The sequence below is a fragment of the Anthonomus grandis genome, chromosome 12 (genome assembly GCF_022605725.1).
Source record: "Anthonomus grandis grandis chromosome 12, icAntGran1.3, whole genome shotgun sequence".
In the NCBI taxonomy this organism is placed as follows: Eukaryota; Metazoa; Arthropoda; class Insecta; order Coleoptera; family Curculionidae; genus Anthonomus; species Anthonomus grandis.
Genome location: NC_065557.1, coordinates 12,488,248 through 12,514,321, shown reverse-complemented (window position 1 = coordinate 12,514,321; position 26,074 = coordinate 12,488,248). Strand labels below are relative to the sequence as shown.

The window sequence follows — 26,074 nt, the reverse complement described above, 5'->3', positions numbered from 1 at the left end:
TCTATAAAAATTGTATTTTTCACTAATTAGAACCATTCTTGGATATGCATCGCAAGTTTCTTTGCCTTTCTATCAGTGTCATATTCAAGATATCGAAAACAGAACTACATCAGAGAATACAACAGAAAATTAAAAATATATGTGATTTAAGTGCAAGAGAATGTATCCGGACGTCAGTTTTCCACACCAAATTTTATGGAAATTAGTAAACAATCTACCCGCCGGACTTGTTGGGAGTTTTAAACTTTTATGTCCCACAGCTTGAAATAGAAATCCTACTACCCGCAATTCAGCTTGGGCCAGAACTAACATTTCTAAATTTTTTCCCTTGCGCAGAGCTAGAAATTTATATAATTCTGTACAGAATCAGTGTGACATGTTCAACTGCATCATTAGAGATATTAAAAATATAAATTTAATAGCTAAAGTTTTCCCTTCTATTTTTATTTTTAACATAGTTAAGTTTCAGTTGTTACTGGTTTTTTTCACACTCGTTATTGGATTTTTTAATCCTTTCATGGGGCGTAAATAAATGAAAAATTAAGGTCATGGTCTTCAAGTTCATTCCAGGGTCGTATAAACTCGAACAAGGTCTAGCCGGCTGATCAGTGAAACTCCAAGGTCACAATTCAGTTCCTCGTTCAAAACATTTATCTCAAAAACGTGTATTTTCTTAAACAATTTTTTCCTAGGGGCCGTAATAATCCTGCATTAACATGCAACAATAACCAGTTAAAGAGAGAACGACAATGCTTCATCCATTCCCCAATTAAGCTTGCCTGCTTAGAATGTTGGAAATGCATTTTTGCGTAATTAATACCGCACACGGGATGGGTCGGTCGCCCCGATTTGTCCTCTCTCGCTTTTACTCATCTACGTTTACTTTTGGTTGAACTCTAGTTAGTTAAGGGGGAAGCCTGTAAAACGTTGACGATGTCTTTTTAATTTGACAGATTTGTAATTGCAAGTAAAGTTATATATAATAATGTATTATTATAAATTATTTTATTATTATTTATTATAAATATTACAATAAATTGATTTGCGCTCCCAAGACCTGTAGGTGCCAAAAGCAACTTCTTTATTAGGGTTAATTCTTTACAAGAATTTTTTTCACTGCTTTAACGTTTTCAGTCATTTTTAACATAAGCGCACTCAATTTTTTTTACACAAAATTCAATTAAGATTCTTCGGTTTATTGGTTTTTAAGTGAACAATTTCCAAATACACCAAAGCATATCTAATGTTATACAGGGTATTTTGCAGACGGTATGCCAAACTTTAAGGGTGGATAGACACCATCGAGTAATGCATTTCAACAAAAACTAATTCATCTTAATAAATCTTAATCTTGCTAATTAACTAAGAGGATGAAGAATCTTAAATGTTTGGCACACTTTCTAACATACCCCATATATTTGTATGAATTTCTTATTTAGACTTTTCATTCGACCCTTACACGTTTCCTATGAAGAAATTATTAAGGTAAGTGGAGTAAATATTACAGAAAGGCATATTAATTGTTAATAAGGTTTTAATATTACGTCCGCATTTTGGTGCGCAGTACAATTGTAAATAATGTTTTATATGATACTTAAACATATGACATTCATTTATTTTAAAATAAAAACTTTGGTACCTCTTCTTCTCACCGGATTACCCTGAGGACTAACAGTATCTCCACTAAATTTTATTCCTCGTTTCTCCGTAGGTGCATTTTCTTGTTCTTGCACACTTTTCGAATCATCATCGGTTTTCAATTTTTCGCATTGTTTTTTAAGGTCTTCGTCAGGTTTTTCCAAATACATACTAGTTTTCTTTTTCGACCTTTCGTTGCTTTCGCAAAACTCCGTGTCTCGTCTTCTATTTTCTATTTGTTTTAAGCAGCTTTTTAGGAACGGCCTGAAATCAATCAAATAGTTATTGTGCTAAAAATCAATCGAGATATACACAGATGGTGTTATTTGCGGAAGCGTTTTTCCATAACATATAACAGAATTTGCCAAGCACAGGATCAAATACAAAAGAGAAATACTTTTAAAAAAATATTACAATAAAAATATAGAATAATAAAGAAGTATAGAATGAAAGGTTTTTAGATGCAGACCGATTATAGCCAAAAAGTAATGAATAATTGGTAATAAGAAAAATAACAGATCTTATGCTTTCAAATTTAACATCTTCGTGAGCAGAAATGTGAAATCGGGTTGTCTGCCTAAGATTATCAAATCAAAGATTTATTAATGTGTTTGCAGAAGTCAAGAATCTATCTAATGGCTAGCAATATCAATAAAAAAAATAGAAAATTAAATTATTACATATTAAAATCAGAACAAAAAAGAAAAGAAAAGCTTCAAGAAAACAAACCTTTATACAGAATCAGCAAAGAAATGCAGGCACTCTAAAAATGTATATTTCGATACAGTTACAGTTTTATTAAAAAACATCAGTCAAAGAAAATTAAAACTCCTTGCCAAGTATTTATCAAAAGAATAAAAAGTACCATTTACCAAATAAAATCAAATTTTCCTAAAAAAATATCTTGGGTTCAAAATTTCTTAGATGGAGTGGAATAAAATTTAAGAACTAGACACAATAGTAGTCAGAGCCTCATCTGGTTTTGTGCCTGCGAAAGTCTGTGCTAATTTTCCTACTACTAGTATGCTTAGTGTTATAATGGCTTATAGTTCTAAACTGAAATATATTATTAACAATGTAAATTAAATATTGACAGATGTATGCACAAAGAAATGCAATAATATGAAGGTTGCTGAAGTACTGCGTACAATAATAACTCTACCCCAGACCAACTATGGTTCTGATATATCTCCGTTGAAACTTAAGACTAAGATTACTTCTGGAAGCAACAAGGTACTCTCTCAAGTATGAAGAAGGGTTATACCTTATAAAATGATGCACAAACAGAGCACAATATAAAACAAATATTGAGCAGTTTAAGGCAGCATCAAAAATAAGTTTCAGATTTTTAACTTGTTCTATAGATAAAATAACTTCTCCATTTATATGTATGCAGGAATAGTTAAACAGGCTTTGATACACTAAAAAGTATCAAGTGTAGACTCAGCATTAAGTAACATCTTGCATTAAGTAACAAACCATGCCCAGGTAACCAAGTCTCAAGCACACTTTCTCTGGCCTAAGTGCAAACAGAAGCTGATTGCTGAGCTCCGTAAAGGAAACAAGAGCACACATTTAGTGCCAGATCTCAATGCTGAATCAAGTGTGAATTGACCTCCACCATCTGCCTCCTATTTCAGATAGGCCAGAAACCAAAACAATGCAGCTCAGTCAACAGCATTTCATGGTTATTAAAATCAAATGTCATAATCTAACAGCACGAGGCAGGACTCAAATAAAGCATCCATGTTATCAGACATGTTACTGGCAACCTTGCTGTACTATAAGAAGTACTAAGTCCCGATTGAAAAGTACGCAATAATAATAATATTAAACATATTTATTTTAACCTAGGCAAAGGGCAGTTAAGCTGTTTGCTTAACCGAGCACATAATAATCACATTACAAAATCATTAATAACCTACATGTACAGGGTTATTCTGTATATTTAAACATAGCCTAGCTCGGTTATTCCACGGAATAGAAAAAAACTCTACCTTAAATCGCCAAGAAATGTGTTAAAATATAATACAGGGGTAAGATGCTGATCCTAAAGGGTGTTAATCCCTAGGTAATTTTAAGATAGTTTAGTTTTGGACATGGCTTTATTTGAGCTTTTTTTCTTAAAATCATCTAAGAATTAACACCCTTAAGGATCAGCCATCATCTTATTAACTGTAACACCCTGTATATTGCTTATTATAATTATTATTTTAAATATGCAATAATTTGAAATGTATACAAAAGCAATTTTATTAGCGGTAAAAATGTTTAAATTCCTGTGTTAGAGTAAACTCTTGCATTTCACAAATTCTGTAATTCATACCAAAAAAAAGAGAGTTTGATTGCATTCTTACATACTTTGCTTCCATAACTTTGTCAACTTCCTCAGGTTTCTCTAATATTTCTGCCTGTACAGACAGGGCCTGATCTTCCTGCATCTCTATCATTTCTTGCTCTAATTCGTCTATCCTTAGTTTCAAAATTCTTTGATCCCTATTACCGCGAGCAATACTTCTAGCCAGCAACTGAGACGTTAATGTTTGATCTGCCAATTTACTCTCCAAGTCTTTTATCTGTTGACTGGAAATAATATATTGCAGGTTTTATTTAAAAAAAATCCATTTAATACATACTTTTGGCTCTCAATAACATCCATATAGTACTGGTACTCAGCACACAAATCATCGCCCCTCATTAAAGGTGATCCCTCCTCTAACTGTTTTTTAAATCTTTCATTCTGCTCCTCCAAGACTCTTATGCGGTTTTGTGCCGAGTTTTCTAACTAAAATAAAAATTTAGGAAAGGCTACAAAGAAAAAATATAATTGAATCTTTACCAAATTTTGGTCACTTTGAAGCTCCTCTAGATCTTTCTTTCTCAACTCTCGTAGTTCATTATTTTCCTTACGTAAACGGGAAATTAAGTGTTCATGCTTGTAATACTCTTGTTTTAAGTAAACATAGCTTGATTTCATGTTATTGACTTTTTGCTGTAGATGTACTCGTCTTAAATTAACAAAGTGTTGAGAAAGAGAAAATGAAATCTACTAGTACAAGCAAAAAAACCTTAGGTTTGACTTGAAATCCTGTACTAAATACCCATCTCTTTTATATTCAGCATGTTTTCTCCTTCATAAAAAAGAAGTATGATAAAGATGGCTTTAAGATTTTAGGTATATTAGGAAACAAGATATGAAGGGTTCAGAAGTTAATCAGTGTAAGTCACTTTTCTGTGAAATTTGAAACTGGAATTATTTAAAAAGTAATGCAAAGAATTGTTATAATATAATATTATACCCCTGTATAAAATTATATTATGACAGGTTGTAAGATCAAACAGAAACCATTATTCGTTTTCATGAACTCTCATTTATCTTAGTATTTATTTTTCCTGCATTTTTGAATTTTGAGTTAAAAAAATGCTCTTAGATGATCAAACCCTAAATTTGTTCAGGTTTCAATCTCTATGACTTCATCCTTAAGACTATAAAATAGATTATCTATATTGAAAAAATTATATAAATAAAAGACTTAAAGAATAAGTTAACTAATATTAAATTGCAAATACTATACTGCTATTTTTATTATTTATTTTTTACTTGTAACTTGAATATCTATAAATAATTCCCTTTTAAAAATTGCAGTTTTCTGATGTTTGCAGATTATGTCAAATTTTTTAGAAGTTATTCAAGTGTTGCTGCTCTTCTGCAAGAGCAGCATTTTTACAGAACGTGACTTAATATCAATAAATGCCATAAAAATACTTTTTCAATGCAGAGAAAACCTTTAAATTTTATTTCTTTAATAAATAAATGATCTTCCAATTAGCTCGAAAACCAGAAGTTTTAGATTTGGGAATGGATTAAAAATTATCATTTGTAAGTCACAATAATCACATAAAAAATAGGGCAATGAAGGTGCTTGATTTTATTCAGATGTCAAGTGTTGTTAGACCAATTTTATAGTATGGGACAGGTTTTTGGTCCCCATCTTATAATGGTTACATTGAGCAGCTCGAAAAAATTTAAAAATAAATTTTTGAGAATTGCTGCATTTACAAGTGGATGCCATGGAGACAAATACAACTAGTGGATTAGCGATAGTCTAAATTTGCCTACACTACGATCAAGATAAACTCTGCTAGGTTTATGTTTTCCACATAAAGTAATAAATATTTTTATAGACTGTCCTCAGGTGTTGTCACATTATTAACTTAGAACATCCTTATTGAAATATCAGACAGTCTGAAAGTTTTGTAATACCACTTCACCACACTAATTATGGCATGAATAAACCAACTACACAACTGGTTTGCAGGGGTTTGCCTGCTAAGACAAATAAATTTGCTTAATTCTAAATTTAGTAAAAGCAAAGACAAATTTTGTAAGTTGTTCTTTCTTCAAACATGGTCTTGTTAGTAATCTGTTTTAAATGATGTATTTATTGCTCACTAGGAGTTTAAGTGATATAATATGGAGGTTTTATAAAATGATAAAGAGTGTGATACTTTTCACTAAACTTGCAATTCACACATGCAAATGGATTCCGTTGATAAATAAATAAATCAACTATACAATTTTTAATTAATGAAATAATTATCAGACCTTGTGAATAAAAAGACACACTCTCAGGGACTCTTCAGAAAGAAATAAAGTGGAAACAAATGAAGACCACAGGGGAAAAAGGATGAGGGTCCAAAAAACGAAAAATTGAGATAGACACGCCAAATCGCGGAAAAAATCCAGTATTTTACGTCTATTGTACCGTACCGAGGAAAACAAATGAGATGACCATATAAAGTGCGTTTTGGTATATGCCATACAGGGGAAAAAAGATGATGGTCCACTCGATTTATACAAAACGGATGAGAGTCCAAAAATTCCCCACTCTTAAAAAATCTTGTATGCTAGTAAATTCGGGCGTCAACAGGAAGCAGGTTGCTTTTGCTTTTAAGTGCGGTAATGTGACTCGCGAGTTTTTGTCTGCTTCACGTATTTTTCACGGAATTTTTAAGATGGCTGAGTGTGAATCTTCAAGCGTTTCTAAAAAAAGGCCAAAATTAAAATCTAAAAAGTTAAAAGAAAAGCTAACGATGAAGATGTAGTTTATCACTCATTCTCCTACAAATATAAGGTAAGTTGTATTATTGTTCTAGCTCATTACTTGTTTTACAGTAGTTAAGTTCTTTCAAGGTTCGAGTAATGCGAGATAATGGAGCCAAAGAGATTCCTGTTTGCTACAAGGTAATGCTGTCGTTACATGGAATATCAGCGAAGCACATTCAAAACATTAAGCAAAAGCTTGTTAAAGACAGACATGTTGGTGAAGATGGTCGTGGTCGACATTCCAATCGACCAAACAAGTTACACCAAGAAACCACTAATGCTGTCTTTGCTCATATTCAATCATTTAAAGGTAGACAGTCACACTATAGCCTTCACAAGTCAAAAAAACCTACCTACCAGAGGAGTTAAACGTTAAGAAAATGTTCCAAATGTTTAAGGAATTACATCCGACTAGATCAATTTCATATGAGTCATATCGTTCTATCTTTGTAAACAAATTTAATATTAGTTTCGGTTACCCGCGCAGTGACACATGCAGCAGTTACGATGAATATAAAGCAAAAATTGCAGATCCTTCACAGGCTTCAAACCTTGCTACATTACATGTGACAAATCAACTTCACCTTAAGAAGGCAGAGGCTTTTTATCAAAGGAAACGATCCGAACGCAAAAGAGCTCAACAACACCGCCATATTGAAGCTATTGCTATGGATTATCAAAAAAACTTGCCACTGCCAAACATTAGCACTAATGATGTATACTACAAACGACAGTTATCGTTCTACTTATTTAATATTCACGTTTTAGCCAGTGGTGAGGCATTTTTTTATACGTACACAGAAACCGCCGCAAAAAAAGGAGCAGACGAAGTTGCTTCTATGCTGTTTAATTACATACTCAATGAATTGAATCCCGAAGTTCAAGAACTTGTGATTTTTTGTGATTCGTGTTGTGGACAGAATAAAAATTATACTTTGTTTCGAATGCTTCATTATGTTGTACCTAAAGTAGGCCGACTTCAGTGTATAAAAATGGTTTTTCCAATTAGAGGACACAGCTACATGGAATGTGATCGTAATATGGGCTTAATCAATTCCAAAGCTTTTGTCGAACTTCCTTTCGGTTGGAATGATCACATTCGAAATGCCCGCGTTAAAACAAGTCCCTTTAAAGTAGTTAGCTGTGAAGATCAAGAGATTTTTCAAAGCTGGACTGATCATTTAACAAACTATTATGTAACAAAATGTCTCTTTGAAACCCGCCCAATCAGAGAACTGCTCATAAAAAAAGAAGAGCCCAGAATGATCGATCAACGTAATTCGTACAATGGAGGCTTTATTTCAAGCGTCGTAGTGCCTACAAAAAAACTGGGAACTACCAAAAAAGGAAAAGCGAAAGAAAAAAATTTGAACTTCCAAATTTCAAATATGAAAACAGGATTCCCATCAATGCTAAGAAATACCAAAACCTGCAGGATTTAAAACATTTTTGTAGTGTCGAAGTTCAACTTTACTTTGAAAATTTAAATGTAACTAAATAAAAAATTTTTGGACCTTCATCTTTTTTTTCCTGATTTTGTGTACATAACCATAATGAAATTTTTTTCTAGATGCTTATGTTAAAAAATTAGTAGTTTTAAACTCTTTTAGTAAAAACATATACACAAGCCTAGCTTTTAAAAAAAAAATCTTCCAAAAAGAGTTAAGCTATAATAAAAAGGTTTATACATTTAAAATCTGTTTTGCACAAAATTTTGGATTTGTGACCCTCATCCTTTTTCGCCTGTAGTCTTCAAATCTATTGGGCTAAAAGTATATCAGTGATCACAGATTTACCACATTGGGAGGATTTATGTAGCAACATATTAAAATAAGATTGTAAATTATGTTTTGTGTCATATTACCTATCATCAACTTCAGCAAATAAGGAATTTCCTTTACTACCATCCTGCAGAGGGTTATTTCTATACAACTCCAAGTCTCTGTTAGCAAGTATTAGATCTTCAGTAAGCTTTTCCACTAATGCAGCTTTTTCTTCTAATTCTGTCTTTCTTACTTCATTGTCCTCTTTTAGCTCTTCAACTTGTTCTTTATAACCCTATAATGGAGATATTGAAGTTGAATATGAAACAAAAATAATGAGAAATTATCAAACCTGTAAAATATCTTCTAAAGATTCTTGGTGTTCTTGAGCACTTTGCAATGTTTCTTCTAAGTCTGCACATTTTTGGTTTAGTAATTCAATTTCATTAAGCAATTCAAACTCTTTGAAATCTGTGGATACCTCTGTTTTCTTCTCCACTTCAGTAAGTCTTCTCAAGATTTCTAATTCTTCTTTAAGGCTGTTTATCTCTTGGTCCTTATCACTTAGTTCTGATTGTAAAGATGTTATAGTTTCAAAGTGGCTCGACCTATATTGGAAAATTGTATTACGATGAAACAAATGTTTGCAATACATCTACACTTTTTAATAGAAATTATATAAACTCGTTTGTCCCTAATGGATAATAGAACTTGACTTGAGAAAAATCTTGACCTGTAACTCAAGCAACATCTGGAAAATTGCTTATTCCTGTAGTATAAATTATTTGTTTATTTTATTTACCAAACATTGTCTAGCAGGATATTCCTAATAATAAGACAACATCTGCTTAACAAATGAAAAATAATTGTACAGATATGAAATATTGAATCTCGACATAAAGGTGCATTTCTTGCTAAGTTAGTAGGTCTATTTTCTAAATAAAAGCGAACAAAACAGTTGAATTCGGTTAAACTGTTTTGGTGCATTAATTTTATAGTTGCATAATTTAAATTTTAAAAAAGTATATAGTTATATAAGTTAAACAGCAGTTCGTGACCATTTCCATTGATATGATCACATAAACCTGGTTTAAAATAAATCGTATTTCTAATGAAATATAGACCTAGAACCTACCTTAATTTTGTTATTGTGTCTTCTAAATGTCCAATTTTCTCATTTAGTTTCTTAGAAATCTCAGATTCATTACTTTGCAAGACCTGAATTTCTGACCGATATTCGCAAACCAGTGCATCATTTAACTTAGCTTGTCTATTGCACTCATACAGATTTTGCTTAGTTTCTTCTAATTCTTTTTTTAAATGTTTGTTTTCTAATAGAATTGCATTAAAATCTAGAACATGGTCTGCACTCTCCATTTCTGTAGGTACCTTATCTGTTTGGCCTACAGATCTCCAAATAATTATGTAAAAGCTAAAAAGACAGCAAAAGGCAACCAGAACAACATTCAACAACTACAACCACGAATTTTGTTGAATAAATTATTAATCAAAAATTTAATGAAATTCACATTCATTAGTCTCTTTCCAATACTTTGTTTGAAAATTTAATTTAACGGTCACATTAAGGTCAAATGCAGCTTGTCACCTTGACATATGTAAATGTCAACCTCAAACAGAGGTTGAGCCGTATTTTCAGTTCATAGATTAATACTTCTTAGATAGGAAACTGCCGTAAGAACCAATAGAACACTAAACGGCGCTTGACTGTTGCGTCCTCTGACAGCCGAGGAGTAGTACTAACCGGAAAAGAAAATTAGTAGTTAACGCATAACAGCGGGTAATTTAAAATTTGATTTTTCGCGCCAAATTTTAATTTCGCTCTATTATACTGTGCGCTTGAAGTTAGTGGGAAATGTGTGGTTCTTTCGGAAATTATAGTAGGCAGATATAAAAAGTGTAAAATCGGGACTTTTTTTGCCCCTATATTAAATAATGTCATCGATTTGTCACTTTTTCTAATTGCGTACTATAATTTCCGAAAGACCCATACATTTCCTACTAGATACACAGGTCTTAAAGAAATTACAATAAATATTTACAAAATGTATTACTATATTATAAGAAGAGATTATAGCAAAGAATTCACAAGTATTTAATAAAAATTAATAGTTGTTTATATTTTAATGCTTAACAACAGTATAATTCATTGCACACTAAACTAAACAACTGGAAAAACTTGGTGCAAAAAATGAGAACAGATCAATTTTGTTAAAATTTTTCCCAAAATTTGATTAATGCATGTTAGTTTTTTGGCAGAAGTAAAAAGAAACTAGCAAGGCTGTGAAAGCTAAAGAACTATGAAAAATTGCCGCATTTTATGATTAATTGATTTAGTCAATTGGACATTGGTGAAAATAAATAAGAGTGGACTAAAATAAATCGACCACTAAAGTGTGTGAAAATGCCAAACTCATCAATTTAAAAGTTGCTGAGCTGAAAGAAAAGGTTATTTATTATTACTACTTGAGGAAGGCGATGACCCGGACAGCTTTGTTTTTCCTGCTGCAAACGATATCGGTCAAATGTTTGTTGCAAAGTTTGGAAGCTAAATTGCAAGAAAATTCTACTAATCTGGAACTCAAATTGCTCGAAAATACTGCAAAATTTCAAGAAAACTTTGCCACACTCACCAATTTAAAAACGCAGCTTGCAGAAAATCTAAGAGAGAATTATGCCAAGTTAGAAGAAAAGATTTTGGATAATAAGAAGGAATGAAAAGAAGAATTTCTGGAAAAAATATTCTTACCTAGAGGAGCGGATTCTTTCATTGGAGGAGAACAGAATCCGGGATCTTCAAAACAAAATTGCAACATTGGACGTCAAAGCTATCGATGAGCTGCCCTGTATACCTTCAGCGGTGCAAAAGCAAATGGTTGGTCATCCAGGGAGAAGGTCACGGTCCTTACATTGGTCTTGAGAGGAGATGCATCCTACAAATAATGTCGCACGAAGACCAAGAAGTGCACCACCACACAGTGAGGCATTTGGAAATGAGTTATGGCCAATCACGCTTGGAACATGTATATTATATGCAGCTGAAATTAGTGTCAAAAATCAGCTCGCAGCAGCACCATAGCAACAGTGTTTCCGTCGACGCGTGTGTTGATGGAACCTTCCGCATTGTGCTGCTGGATACACGTTCGACAAAAGCAATTATAAGATTCGAGTATGGTAAAATATGCAGCTGAGTTTCAACAATCAAAATGGCGTCTACGAACAGCGACGAGGGATCCAGTAAATATTCATGGCGACGCAAACGTCACGTTCACCATATAGGAAAAGTCTTATTTGAACATCCTGTGATAGTTGCTGAGATTGAGGATGAGAAGATCATCAAGACGGACGTAACTGTCACCAAGGGCTTCGAGTTAGGCTTTAAGGAGTGAGTCCTGGAAATAGACGATGGGGAAGTTGTTTTGCATCGCAAGAGGTATTCGAGTCTTACTTCCGGAGGAAGCTTTGATACCGAACGGAGCGAAATCGTTCTGGAGGGCTTCGTTGATAGCAAGACCACGGATGGTGTTGCTACGAAACAATGTTCGAACCTGCTATAGATGATGAGGCTGTTGGTCGAGGGATCGCAGTTGGAAAGACCTTTGCACACGCTAAAAAAGAGTATACCTGTGAGGTTAATGAATGTCAATCATTATCTCGTGTTGTTAAAAAAGGACAGGAAGTTGAAACACTGCTCTTCAGTTTCAGCACAGTGGCGGCTGTGGACATTAACCGGGAAGCCATTCCAAAAGAATTAGAAGAACTGGTATCCTCCTCGGGGCACCCGGTCTAAGGCAAGGCCAAAGAAGGAGGCATTTATTTGGTCCATAGATATCTAGATGTTTTTGATACTAGGAAAAAAGGGAGAACCAACATAGTTCAGCACAAAATCAATACAGAAAATGTTCGTCCCATCCGGCAGTCCATGATCTTCACCCTGGACGAGAAGTCAGACGGCTCGACGAGATTCTACGAAGATTATCGGTATTTTAATAACGTGACTAAAAAGGGCCGCGTCTTTGTCGCATTGATAACACTTTGGACACCTTGGCTAGATCGAAAATCTTTTTCACGCTAGACCTGAAGAGCAAATATTGGCAAGTTGAGTTGACACCTTAAGGCAGGAAAAAAACGACTTTTCGGGTAGGTTATGGCAATTTAACGTGATTTTGGATTATGTAATTCCCTTGTCACTTGTAAATGGCTGATATTACCGTGTTAACATTATTGTGCTAGGAGAATCGTTTGAGGACCACTTGAAAAATCTAGAAGAAGTGTTCCTGAGGCTACGAGGTTCGGGATTAAAGTTGAGCCCATAGAAATATAACCTATTTCAAAGAGCTGTGCAATATCTGGGTCACGTCGTTTTCAGTCAAGGCGTTGCGGTTGACAAGGCAAAGGTCCAGACTGTCAAAAATTGGTCAACTCCTATAGCCAAGCATGAACTACGCAGCTTCTTGGGGTTATGCACTTACTGCCGATGCTATGTGAAGGAGAACGAACATTCCAATAGTCCCAAGACTCAATCCCGTGATCTTCAATCACCTGAAAAAGTCTCTAAAAAGCTCGAGAACACCAGCTGATTCTCCATCATTTCGGAATGACATAAGTGGCACACCGAATTTTTTGGTTGTTTTAGTCCATAAAGTAGTTGACTATTTTTGTGAAATCTAATATTTAATTCACACCTTGACCAACGATAAAAACGGTAAAATAACATTTTAAATAAGTAACAAACGATTAAGCTTATTTGATATAGAACTATAGATATTTGCACATTATGTGTAGGTATAGAATACTATAGAATTTTACATAAAATCTAAAAATTAAGAGCATATAAAGAATATCCTCTTGAAAATAAAGAAAATCACATCGACTTTAACTCGATATAACCAGAAGTGTCAGAACTGTCAATATAAAAACGGTTAAGCTTATTTGATATAGAATTATAGATAAAAGTGTTTATAATAAGGGGTCTGAACTCATGTGTAGGCAAAGCTATGATACCCGGCATTATGATAAATGTTAAAGAGGAAGTGAGAAACTGAACATGCTCACCTAAGGATGAACAACATACTTTAAACACAAAAACTAACATAATTACAAGGAAAAAAGTCCCCTAACTATACTACTTAATTCAACATAGAATGGCTTAAAGATGAGAGCACAAGAGAATTATACGAACGAAGACTTAACGAAAATCACAAAACCATGTAAGGGAAAAGACGACGTGGATCGTCTTTCTACGTGCATCGAATAGGCTGGAATATAATACAGAGGACAACAGAGGCTATATAAACGTAACAGAAACAGAAAAGCGGGGATCACTAATGAAGTAAACAAATGTTTGCTAAAAAAAAGAAAGAGGCTTATTTAAAATCCATTATAAATAACTAAAAGTCAAATAAACAACGACAACGATATAAGACAACTAAAAATAGAGTACTGGGAGAGATCTTCAACTGAAATGCCTCACAAAAATCTGGGAAGAGACTCAATATCATTGTTAACAACATATACCTTTAGGCCATAGTCAGGTCTCATCTAGACTACCGATCTATACTCCTGGAAAAAGTGTCAGAAGAAAATTTCAGGAAGCTAGACAGATTACAATTTCAGGTACGAAGTTCACCTCTATCAGTATCAGCGAACCCTTAAGAGCGAAGCTGGAGAGATGCTATGTTCACGAGGCTCTAAATGATGTGCAAATAAACAACTAATCATATAACTACCTAATCACAACAGCCATCATAGAGAGATAAAAACCCTCATTATTGGAAGAAAGCTGCCCCACTAGTAGAAGCCTTTGACTTTTTCAACCAAAACCACAACCAGGCGAATCGGCAGAGAACAATACCATGCTTCTTACATAAAGAAGACGATCATCTGAACGAAATACAGTACCACACAATGAACCTGAGCAAACAGAACTAATGTAACCAATAATTTATCAACATGGCCAGCAACAAGTAAATGGGACGAGTAGATCACATTTCTGTATACGGATGGATTAGTAGGCCCAGACAGTACTAGGGGATTACTGTGGTCTTTGGGGGAGTATACAGGAAAAACTGCCTAACTGCCTAAACTAACACAACACCTGCCGAAGCATGGGCTATTAACAGGCCCATGGACTCCAAGAATGCACTGCAGAAAATAGCTAAAAGAGGGATCTCCGCAAAAAGCGAGGACGTGGTCATATCGGTCACGAGCTAAAGGGGCCTTATACAAAATTGGCCTTGATTCCAGAGTGTGCAGGCAGCTATGGAAATGTAAATGCCGCCTAGCTAGCAAATAATGCCAGGGAAGCAACCAAATAATGCCTCAGTAGAACGCAGAATAGAGTTTTGTTATAGGCTATCAGAAGTTATGAAAAGGATATGGAAGGCATGAACCCGCACAATTAAAACTAGAAGGCCGAATACTCCAAAGTCCTGGATGGTCCACTCAAAGAGTTCTGGTTTAAATATGGAAAACTAAACCCAATAGAAATAACCATCATGAATCGACTGAGATCATTGCTCATTGCTCTTCGTCAGATCATCGACACAGGCTCAAAGTAAGACATGACAACCTCTGTAGCTGCGGCAATATCGGCACACATCAACACATCCTGTTGGATTGTCAAAATCAGCAGGCTTACATAGATATTTTGCATTCTCAGCTAAGTTCCGTATTTAGTCGTTTTCCCTTATCATTGCATGACTTAAAATTCAATGACCGCATGAGTCGTGGGGAGTTATGTAGGAACATAAGCATGTGGCATTTAATTATAAGTCTCCGCACCCAAGTTGTAATCTAATTGTAACAATAATCCAACTGTGACATATATACCAGATTATTCAATAAAATTTAAAGAATTTTAGTCTCCCTCATAAAAAGAGGCAATTAAAAAAGAATGACAACGCAAAACCAAGTCACAGAACCCCAACAGAATGGCCCAGAAGCCCTCCATCAGCTCAGTACAGACAATAAAGACAAAAAAACGTCACATTGGTACAACCAACAAGTGAGGCTACAGCAAGTGGTTGAATAACATCGGAACTCAGATCAGCCTTCTTCATGAGCATAGAGTAATACTGGTGATGAGGCCCCCATGACGACTGAACCTGAAGAAGAATTAATAGGAATGCATCAGTTGTATGGTTTGATCTTCACTAGACTTATGTAATATGTCGGATTGGGACAGGGGAGGATGCAGATTTTTTTTTAAGGAAAAAAGATCATGTTAAGATAAAATAGAGGAAGATGCATTTATCTCGCAAAATATATTTCTTGTTGGAAAAGGAGAAATTAAAAAAAAACAAAATTAACCTACGAATTTATTAAACACTTAGAATATAGGCATATAAGGTACATCTAGAAATGTCTTATGTAAGTTTATATAAAATAAAAAAACAGTCTTCTTTTGAGAGTTACACACCTTCTGTTACCTATACAAAAAAGTCAAATCTTTTTTAAAAACTTTTTAAAGTTAAGCAAAACCATGCAAAAACCATTTAAAGTTAAAAAAATAATAATTCCAAGACGATTATTAAAATATTAAAAAAAAAATCATTCGGAGATTGCAAAATAATTAGCTTTTAATTATATGGTATACCAGGTGGTCCAAGAAAATAGGGCCTAGGCTATGTAAATTTCTTGTTTTTAAAAAAATATTCGAGTCATCTTTGACTCGAAATCTTATAGGACACTCGGTATATTTTAATTTTTTATATTTTTGTTTAGCGATATTTGAGAAAATATATCGGAATAAATAGCTCTTTTATCGAATTTAACTTTTTTAAATTCGATATTTCTCTTTCAGATCCAATCATCAACTTATTTTAAAATAGCCCTGCAATTTTAATTTTATAAAACACTGACTTTTCAAAAAAAACAAAAATTGTACCTTATCTTAGACCACTCGGTAGAATACCTAAGTAAGGACCTAATTGATCTCTGTAATTAAATTAAAAAGATTAGCGAAAACTCTAAAAGCTTTACAAAGTCATATTAGAGTCTCTAAGTGCGTTACATATAAATATGATATACCAAAAAAATATGACTCAGATTTTATGATAAACAAAAAGAACAATTACTATATAAACTAATGGTGCCGCCAGCAATATTAGGAAAATACAAGCAAGCAAAGCCTGAAACGAAATGTCACAGTCAAAGAAACAAAATCCCTTTGAGTTAGTCCCTTCTTGATCTATAAGCTGAACTTGATCATCTACCTCTATGATAGGATCGTCGGTAAGATCATAGCAGGATTCGTATCTGTTCGTATTCGTATGTGATGGTATTGGTTGATCTATTATCTGCTCTTCGAAAGTTGCAGTGTGAACCGGTACTGGATTTGAATCTTCTTTTAGTTCATTATTATTATTGTTGATAATATTCTGTTGATCCTAGAAAAATGATAGAGAAAAAATAAGTGATGATAATGTACAAAAAGATTAAATGTATTATTCAATATATATAACTCATCTTGAAAATAGATAACAAGCATTGTAAAACAGTACAAGTAGATTTTTGGAAAAATAAAAATAACTAGTTTTAAATGTCAAGTACCTTAAACCAATCTGGATTGTTTGTAAATGACGTAATTAAACAAATAGTTTTATTTATGACTATACACACACCCATAATCCTGTTTCCAAGGGAAATCTTAAAAACTTTCATATTTTAAACAAGACTTATGTATTAGAGATGTTTTAGCACCTCTTGATTGCTGAAATATTTGTAATTTTTGTATTGTTAATCTATAATGAAGGTAGTCACGATGAACTTAGTTGATTTAGGTCCCAGTAGCACAGCTGGACAAAAAGCTATTTTAACAGTTGTCCATCATAATCGTTTATCATAAACATTAAACCAAAATATTTCAAAAACGACGTATTATACTTTTAAAATAGGCATAAAAAGATCTATCATTAAAAAATTGAACACATTAAAGGAATGTGTGTGTGAAATGTGGTGTCTCATTTAAAACATGTTTCTTTTGCTTTTGATTTTATTCTTTTTGCAACACCCAGTACACAATATATTTCGCAAAACCTAAATGTCAAACCCTACCACTTTTACATTTACCATTTTCTTGTACAGGTTGGCCCAAAAAAATTAAGACGGGTCGGAAAGAATGACCCTGTACATAAAACTTGTAGATAAAACTTTTTTAACGATTTCTCCCAAATGGTCACTTTTGCGGCACAAGTGAAAGAGGAATTTTTTGTTTATAATTTATTGATAATTATTACAAAATCATAATTTTTTGCTTAAGTTAACGACGCAGTATTTTTTTATGTAAAATTGTATTAAAAATTCGTTGCTGAAAAAAAGTGAATGACCATCTAATAAATTTTGTACTATAATATCCTGTACCGAAAATCAGTTCACTATTCTCAAACTGTCTTGGCGCCTTTGAAAAACTTATATAAGATTAAAAATAAAACAAAACTATAACACACTGTATTAACAAAGCAATTTACGTCCCACTTTTATATGAACTTTTCGACTTAAAATCGATCCAGGAGCCTCCTTTCAAATTATGACAGACCATTAAGTAACACCCTGTCAATATATGACTAACTTGTAAGAAAAGGCAAGATAAAAAATAAGATCGTAATATACCGAAATGATTTTAAAATGTTTTTTCTCGTGAACATCCTTTTAGAGAAATATTCGAATTTAAATGTTAAACATCAAAATATCATGTTATTGTCAAATATCCCAGTTTTTGTTACTTATAGGAAAACAACTATGGAATTGAATGGACTGTGGACCTTTTTCTATAAGAAATCCTTAGGCATTTTTCTCTTAAATATTGTAATAAATTCGTTGTTGAATACTCGCTGCGTATTTCATTATTGACCAAATATTCATATTAAAAATAAATAAATAGACATTTAAAATTAACTACTTACCACTAAAACTGCATCAAAAGGCGGCGTCTCGGCTTGCATATTGGCTGACAGTCTCGGCAACCTAACTCAAATAAACTGATAATTTAATATCGTTCACAGATATTAATTAAAGATTATTATCTTGAAAATGGTTGCCTGGGAATCCCTAATCTCAAAAACTGATGTTGATTATTATAAAGCTTATTGGTGAGAAACGGCCGCATAGACTGATGAAAACACCGAAAGTTTGGATTAGGTCAGCACATTTTGAAAGAAAATATCTGCTGCGTTGCGTTTATTATATGTTACTTGGTCTTTATAAAACAGGAATATATCGTTTTAAAAATAAAACAGTGGGTGTCTATGTAACATTTAGGTACTTCTAGGGGCGTGGGCATGGTAGTTATTTGGGGGTTCACATCCCCATATATGCTACGATATTTTGCATTTAATAAAATTAAAAAAAAAAATATTATATGAGTCAGGAACTTAATAATGAGTATAGATATGTGAAAACATGAAAAAGTGATAAAAATCAAGAGATAATAAATATTTATCGAGTATAGTATATATATTATCCCAAATTATTGATATACTTAGTATGACTTTAAACGGCAGTTGCGTAATAGTAACAGACGTCTTTTTTAGCAAACACAAAAGCAATCGCTTCTTAAGCAAACACAAATTACTCAAACCTTGTTTTCCAAGAAATTTTGAAAAAAATTCAATTAATAAGAATATTAAAAAAGTCTTGTTTGCCTTCAAGGCAGAATGAGCGCATATATACATTATCCGCTATGTTCAGCTCTTGGAAACTTTATATTATTATATTGAAACCATTATACCTAATAACCTAATAAAAGAAAAATACTCATAGTGAACACAAGTTGCGTTCTAAGTCAAAATCAATAACTATTTCAAAGGTGTGCTTTGAAATATTTACCCTGATGGCACGGATCGTACGGGGAATATGCCACTAAAGTTCAAGCAATGTTTAAATGTGCAATAGATACATTTGAGTTTTTTTTTAACCACAATAGACAGATTAATTAGGATGGCTTTGCAATTAATATTAGCGTCGTCGTGAATAAATAAGGGATAAGGATAAATATAAGGATTTATATTACTTCGGATGTTTTAGGTTAGTACTTCATATACATATAAACTCAATTCTGATAACATCGGGAGAAAACTGAGGCTAACATAGAGAAATAAGTATATTCGAGGACCTTTGCCCACACTCCTCAATGAACTTCACCAATAGTGAGTCTATACAGTTTTTCAACTATATTTATAAGTATATTTTGTAAATACAATTTTTTTGAAAATACTTGTCTCAGCAACTTAACATACGTTAATCACTAATTTATTGAAACACCACATCTGAACATAAAACAGAAAATTGTGAAAAAATATATGTGACAAAATTAACATTCGTGCTCCAGGAATATTCTTCTAGAATGATGGCTTCAAAGCTAATGTTTTACTATTATATACAGAAAAAGTAAGTGAACAAAATCAGACTAAATTTGTGACAAAAAGTATCAAAAAGGATTTTTTTAAAAGTTTTACTTTAAGTTTTTCTAGTAAAACACGTAAAGCTTATTTGATTCATGGAAACATTTGCAAAATAACCAGAGTTAATCTAACATACAAAGTCGCACCTCTAATTGGTTTCATTACATGAAGTTTGTAGTAACTTTTGTTTAATAAAGTGTATACCTATCTGAAATCGTTGTGAAGATATTTGGATTAATCAATTCATTGAAAAAAATAACCAAGGATACCAGCAAGAACATTTAGCATCAGTCACTGTTATTGCATGTCATCGAAAAACTTAATCTTTGATTTCAAATTGTTAAATCGTCTACCTATTTGTGATATATATTGAACAACCAATTTTTGATTATTATTATTCAATTATTGATTCAATCCAAGAAAAGGTATAGAAATAACAAAAACTGTATTACCAAAATGGGAGAATTGCGAGCTACTGCCCGGTTGTTCAATGCATTACATCCAGACAAAAAGATTAACGATAAGTATAAATTGATAAGAAAACTTGAAGAAACTGGATCTCTGTCTAACATACACCGTAATCGCCATCGACAAAATCGATCAGTTAGAAATGAAATAGGAGAAATAGCATTTTTAGGACAGTAGCACTTGACAACACACAAAGCACTCGTGAATCAACTATTTCTTTAGGATTTAGATTCTCAACAATCTTATAGAGGAGATAAAATTTGTCCATAAGCTTGGAGTTTTGCGAATAATAAAACAAAATAAATAACAATCACAAAGTGTAAGCAACAACGCAAATTTGTTATGAAATATTTGTTTCTTGGATAAATGTACATTCTGGTTACATGGTGCGGTAAATAGACATAACTGTCGAAGTGACTCGAATCCACATTTGTTTCGAAAGGTACATACATACGGTCGCACGTGTGGCCTGGCATTTTCGGAAATTGTAAGACCTTCATTTATTCCTGGAAACCTGATGGTCGGGCCATACATGCTAGAAAATACAATAGAGCTCCAATTACCGAAATAATAGAAAATGATGTTAATTAACAATATTATTGATTAAGCACTCACAAATAAAATTATCCAAAATTGAATTTTTTGCTAAAATAATGTGGTCGCGAATTCGAAATTCTATTTCAAAGTCTATAGGGGTGGAAAAAGTTCAAATCCTCCACTGAAAATACCTGAAGCAGCAAAATCTTTTCAAAAATGCATTTACCTGGAGTACCACTACAAACAGTTGATACGTAAGCACAGTCATGCTTAAATTGAATTTAAATTTATTAAAAATATTATTGCAGCTTAATTTTGTAACATTTATTGATAGGAACGACAAGGGAGAGTTAGTCAGCAGATCTATGTCAGAATATTTCATTTATTACCAACAATGCTACTTCCAATAATACCTGGAAGGGCCAAAAAGGGAAGAAATGCTTTGAAAGCTTGAAAGTTTATGAGGCAGTACTCGATAAGTTTAAAATTACAAATTCTCTTAAATTTTAATGAACTAAAGGTGATACTAATTATAAGATACTTGTTACACAAAAAGATATTCAGCTTCAAATTATGTCGTAATTGCGCCACGCCCCTCAAAGGTTGAAACGAAAAATTACAAATTTAGCGATTTTTCCTAAAATATACCCATTTGTATAATTTTTCTACCATCCCTTTTATATCCGAAAAACGTAAATATTGTTGTCCCATAAACATCCACTGGACAGCCAATAACACTCGTACGTTTATAGTACTACCCAAAGGACGTCTATGTGATTAAATTTTTTTTTCATATTCAGATTCTTTATTCATGTCAATACAACTTTCTAGATGTTCGTATACATCAATCAATAAAAAGAAGAACAAACAAATATACAAACAATGTTTTAACTATACTATCCTACATTTTCTCACTAATTTCTTATTTCCATTGGTACTTTATTACATAATTTGATTCCCATATAATCAGGGTTAATCAGGGACTCTGACAATTCAGTAGTCGGCGAAATAGAGCAATAAGATTGTCTACCTGTCTCGTCTGATGGTGATGGATATCATCATGCTTAGTATATTTTTGCTCATTTTTTTTTAAGGTAGAACAAACTTTCCAGTATATATACTGAATAAAAAGTTAGAATTTTATGACGAGTAAAAGCCTGTCTGCAATCATCCCTATATCCCATGCCCGAGATTCTAACTGCTCTCCTCTGAACACCAAAGATTCTATCCACACAGGACGCCTTCCCCCACACCAACATGCCAAATGACATAACGGCGTGGACGCAACAATGCACTCCAGATTTCTGAGAAGAAAAATGTTTGACCTAAGTTTCTTTGCTAGGTTATCAATGTCCACCTCAGCTCGGGATACATATTATATAGATAGACCCATTTTTACGTTACAAAATTTTACGTTTATGATATCTCCATTTACAAAGTTTAGATTACTTAAGGAATATGTCAGTTTCTGGGTTTTTTGGTTATTGAGAAGCAGTTTGTTTGAAGCAAACCACAGCTCAGCGTCCGACCGTGCCTCTCCATGACGATTAAGAAAATTATTGGACCCAGGATTGAACCTTGGGGGACACAAATATTATTTATTGTCTTAGCCCACAACACACCATCCACTCTTACAATCTGTTCACGATTTTCAACATATGATTTGATTAAATTTCTGCTGTTTTATGTGAATTAACAACGTGTTTAAACTTGCTCAGGAGGATGCTATGAGACACACACACAGTCAAAGGCCTAGCTGAGATCAAAGAACAAGGCGGAGCAATATTCCAGCTTTTCAAATGCACCTATAATAGCCTCGACCAGAGTGAGAACAGCCTGAGTGTGTCCCTCCCAGCCCTGAAACCATACTGCTCATTTGAGAAAAGTTTATTTTGTTCAAAATAGGCAGCAATTTGTTTTGCCATATATTTCTCAACTTAAAAACTTTAGAAATTGTTGATAAGATGGAGATGGGTCTATAGTTTGTGGATCTTCTTTGTCCCCTGATTTGAAAATTGGATTAACAATCCCCAGTTTTAATTTGGCAAAAGTGCTCTCACAGAAGCATAGATTTATCAACCTGGTGAGAGGAAAAAAAATAAGGCTTTTTATCGATTTTAGTAATGGCAATGTGAAGCCGTAAATGTCAGAGCTATTTTATTTTTGAGCTTATTAATTACATCCCTCACCATATTGTAGCTCACCTCCTGAGAAGAGAAGGATGCCGTAAGGTGCCAACCCAACCCAAGCTCTCAAGATAGTCTAGGGGGTTATAGAGTTGACTTGGGGTATATCTTTCACCAGGTTCATACCTATAGTAGAGAAGAACTCATTGAATTCATTGGGGCCAATAGATATTTTGTTCTTATTTTGATCTCTTTAGGTATTAAATATATTCCTCATACTCTTTATTGGATTTTTTGATGTTTGAATAATTCTGTCATTAGCTTGTTTCTTGGCTTCTTTCAAAGATTTTTTATAAATCTTTCTGATTATAAATCTTTCTCTCTACCCCTGGTCTATTGTGAAGCTTAACCACCTGACTGAGAAAGCCCAGTTGGGATACCACTTGGTATGATCCCACTTGTGGCATCCTGGGACTTACTCTATGTACCATTTTCATGTCACTGAGACGTCAAAGGAACCGACTTATGTCGACTGGTGCGCACTTTCCAACTCCACTATAAATAAAAATAATTCCAGTTCTTTTTTGTAGAGAATAAACCATTCTCATACTTTATGCACTTAATAAAAGATATCCAAATTATATGATTATCCATATGATCCAATCCAATAGTTTTTGTATAAACGCAGACAAGTTTAATTGTTTCTGCAACTTTGAAACGCGGTTATTCGGAAACCTCTAGACAAAAAGCAAGAATAATCACTAAAAAGATAATTCAACGCCCTTTAAAATGATGTGATTTAAGGTTCTAAGGGTGACATCTACCTCTCTTAGGAGGTTAAAACAAGGCTAAAAATATTCATTAGGACGCTTTTCCTCCTGACAAATAAAGTTGACGTGTCTTTCCAATTTTTCATATTTTTAGCCACAATAATGATACCTAATTAAGTTTTGAAATTGACACTCGATATATGCCCCCTATAACACTGATTTTTAATTCGGTCTTCAATTTTATCATTCCAAAGCTATAATAGCTTTCGAAACATTTGGCAACCATGATAAAGCCGCGGCACGAGATGTCTTGTCCAATGGAGTTATTTTAGTTTCGCCAATTTAGTTTAAGGCTATGATAATTGTTGTATAAAGCGTCATTAACAAAACATTTAATACGTTTAAATTTAAAAAATTCATTATTTATTATACTTAAATAAATTTACCTTAATGAACGGATTGATTTATGCGGGATATAGATTCTAGATGATTTCTCAAGCAAACCACCCCACGTTTGCACCTCGACGCGATTTCTTTCTTTTTGAACCCACGTAAACCGGTGAATCCCCCTTTTCACTCTACTTTTCAGGAATCGACCCTATCCCGGAAAAACACAAGAATATAAAGAGAAACTTATGTCGGTGCTGTCTTGGTAACGGGTATAAATAAATTTACTGGCCCTCTACTGAAGGTGCAATAATTGAAACTAATTTTGACATTTATTCGGAACTTTATTGGCAACCCGTTTAACCAACCAGATTTGAATAAAATCTGGCGCCAAATTTGAATTCAGTTAAGCACGGGAAATTCGAATTCTAAGAAGACCCAACTTAAGAAAAATACTAAATGTCACAGCCAATGGGTACTCCACTCGATTAAAACAGATTAGTGTTATCAATACTTGTTCTTTCCAACACATTTCCTTTGGATATTTAAAAAAAAAATATAAAGAAAATTTGCACAAACATATAACAAATTTTCCTAATACAATTCTATTTCGACCAACTATTTAATTTTACATAGTTTCCTTAATTGGGCAAACATGTATAGAATATAACCTGTAAATTTAACCAAAAGAATTAAAAATCCTTTGGACCAATTAAACAGCTTAACACTTTTTCTACTTCAAATGTCCCCAGGTAGTTAACACATACATGTCATATGCCATATGCAAAAAAGAACATTCCTTTAGTAATAATGTTTATTTAAGTTACATGTATAAAAATAAAACACAACTATATTAATTTATTATGTCAACAGAAATATATTATTTAATCATCTGGAAAATATAAAATATATTAAATATTTTAATACAATATGTATATAATTACCACCGTTAATTTATAATGGGAAAGAACGATATTCTCAATCAACGATTCTAGTCTTAGATATTAGATGACTGATGTTTGTATCCCAAAGACTGAAATAAGTAAATTATTAGTGGCGGATTTGAACTTTTGCTGCCCCTAGGCAATTTGGAACTTAGTGCTTAATCAATAAAATTGTTGATTATTTTAAGAGGATTACATGAATAAAAAAACAATGCTTGGAATCTCATTTATTTTATTCAAATTAATACAGCCAAGTCAATAACTCCTTTTTCTAATACTCAGGTTTTTGCGTTTTGTTTTTTTAGCTGCAAAATCACGGATAATTTCTTCACAATATATTGTGAAGAAATGAATTCAGGCATAAATCTGAATACCCTCAACACCAATTAAGATCGTTTGAAGTAGAGAGTTGAAAAAAACATTCTCAATGCAATGCAAAAAATATATAGTTTTTCCATATTTAAATTGCCCCTAAATTCTGCCTCTCCAGTCCATGGCCTAAGTTGCCCTTATAATGAATCCGCCACTATAAATTAGTTTGTACAAAAATTTAATATGATTCTGCAGATGTTTAATTTCACTATAAATAAATATAAATACTAATATAACTGACATAAATTCTGCATAAAAGAAATAGGGATATACTGGAACATATATGGCTTATTAATAAGTTGCTGGTGTAGTCTGCATTAATTCAGGTCAAAAAGTTAAAGATGTAAAAGCTGGGAAGTTGTACGTCAAATAATAAAAGATTGAACAGTAGACGCTAAGAAGTATACATAGAATTATGTAGTGCCTCTAAAGTTGCTCAAAAGTTGTTCACTTTGTTTTGAGTTAAAGTAAGTCAAAGAGATCATTTAGTGAATATTTACATTAAAAAAAATATCATAGATAAAGTTTTAGCATAATAATCT

The 26,074-nt window shown here is 33.0% G+C and overlaps 1 protein-coding gene and 1 long non-coding RNA gene across 2 annotated transcripts; both read right to left on the bottom strand.

Moving 5' to 3' along the window:
* Positions 1–1,516: 1,516 nt before the first annotated feature.
* Positions 1,517–10,103, bottom strand: LOC126743234 (protein Spindly). Its single transcript, XM_050450229.1, has 7 exons — positions 9,644–10,103; positions 8,861–9,116; positions 8,610–8,803; positions 4,478–4,646; positions 4,275–4,423; positions 4,000–4,221; positions 1,517–1,902 (listed from the first exon to the last, which is right to left on the bottom strand). Exons 1-7 carry the CDS (start codon positions 9,883–9,885, stop codon positions 1,614–1,616), a joined length of 1,521 nt encoding a protein of 506 aa, XP_050306186.1. The 5' UTR covers positions 9,886–10,103; the 3' UTR covers positions 1,517–1,613.
* A 5,728-nt stretch (positions 10,104–15,831) lies between these two features.
* Positions 15,832–24,506, bottom strand: LOC126743256 (uncharacterized). The gene is made up of 3 exons (XR_007662824.1): positions 24,276–24,506; positions 18,432–18,492; positions 15,832–16,916 (listed from the first exon to the last, which is right to left on the bottom strand). It is a non-coding gene; the product is annotated as an uncharacterized LOC126743256 (long non-coding RNA).
* Between the last annotated feature and the right edge of the window lie 1,568 nt (positions 24,507–26,074).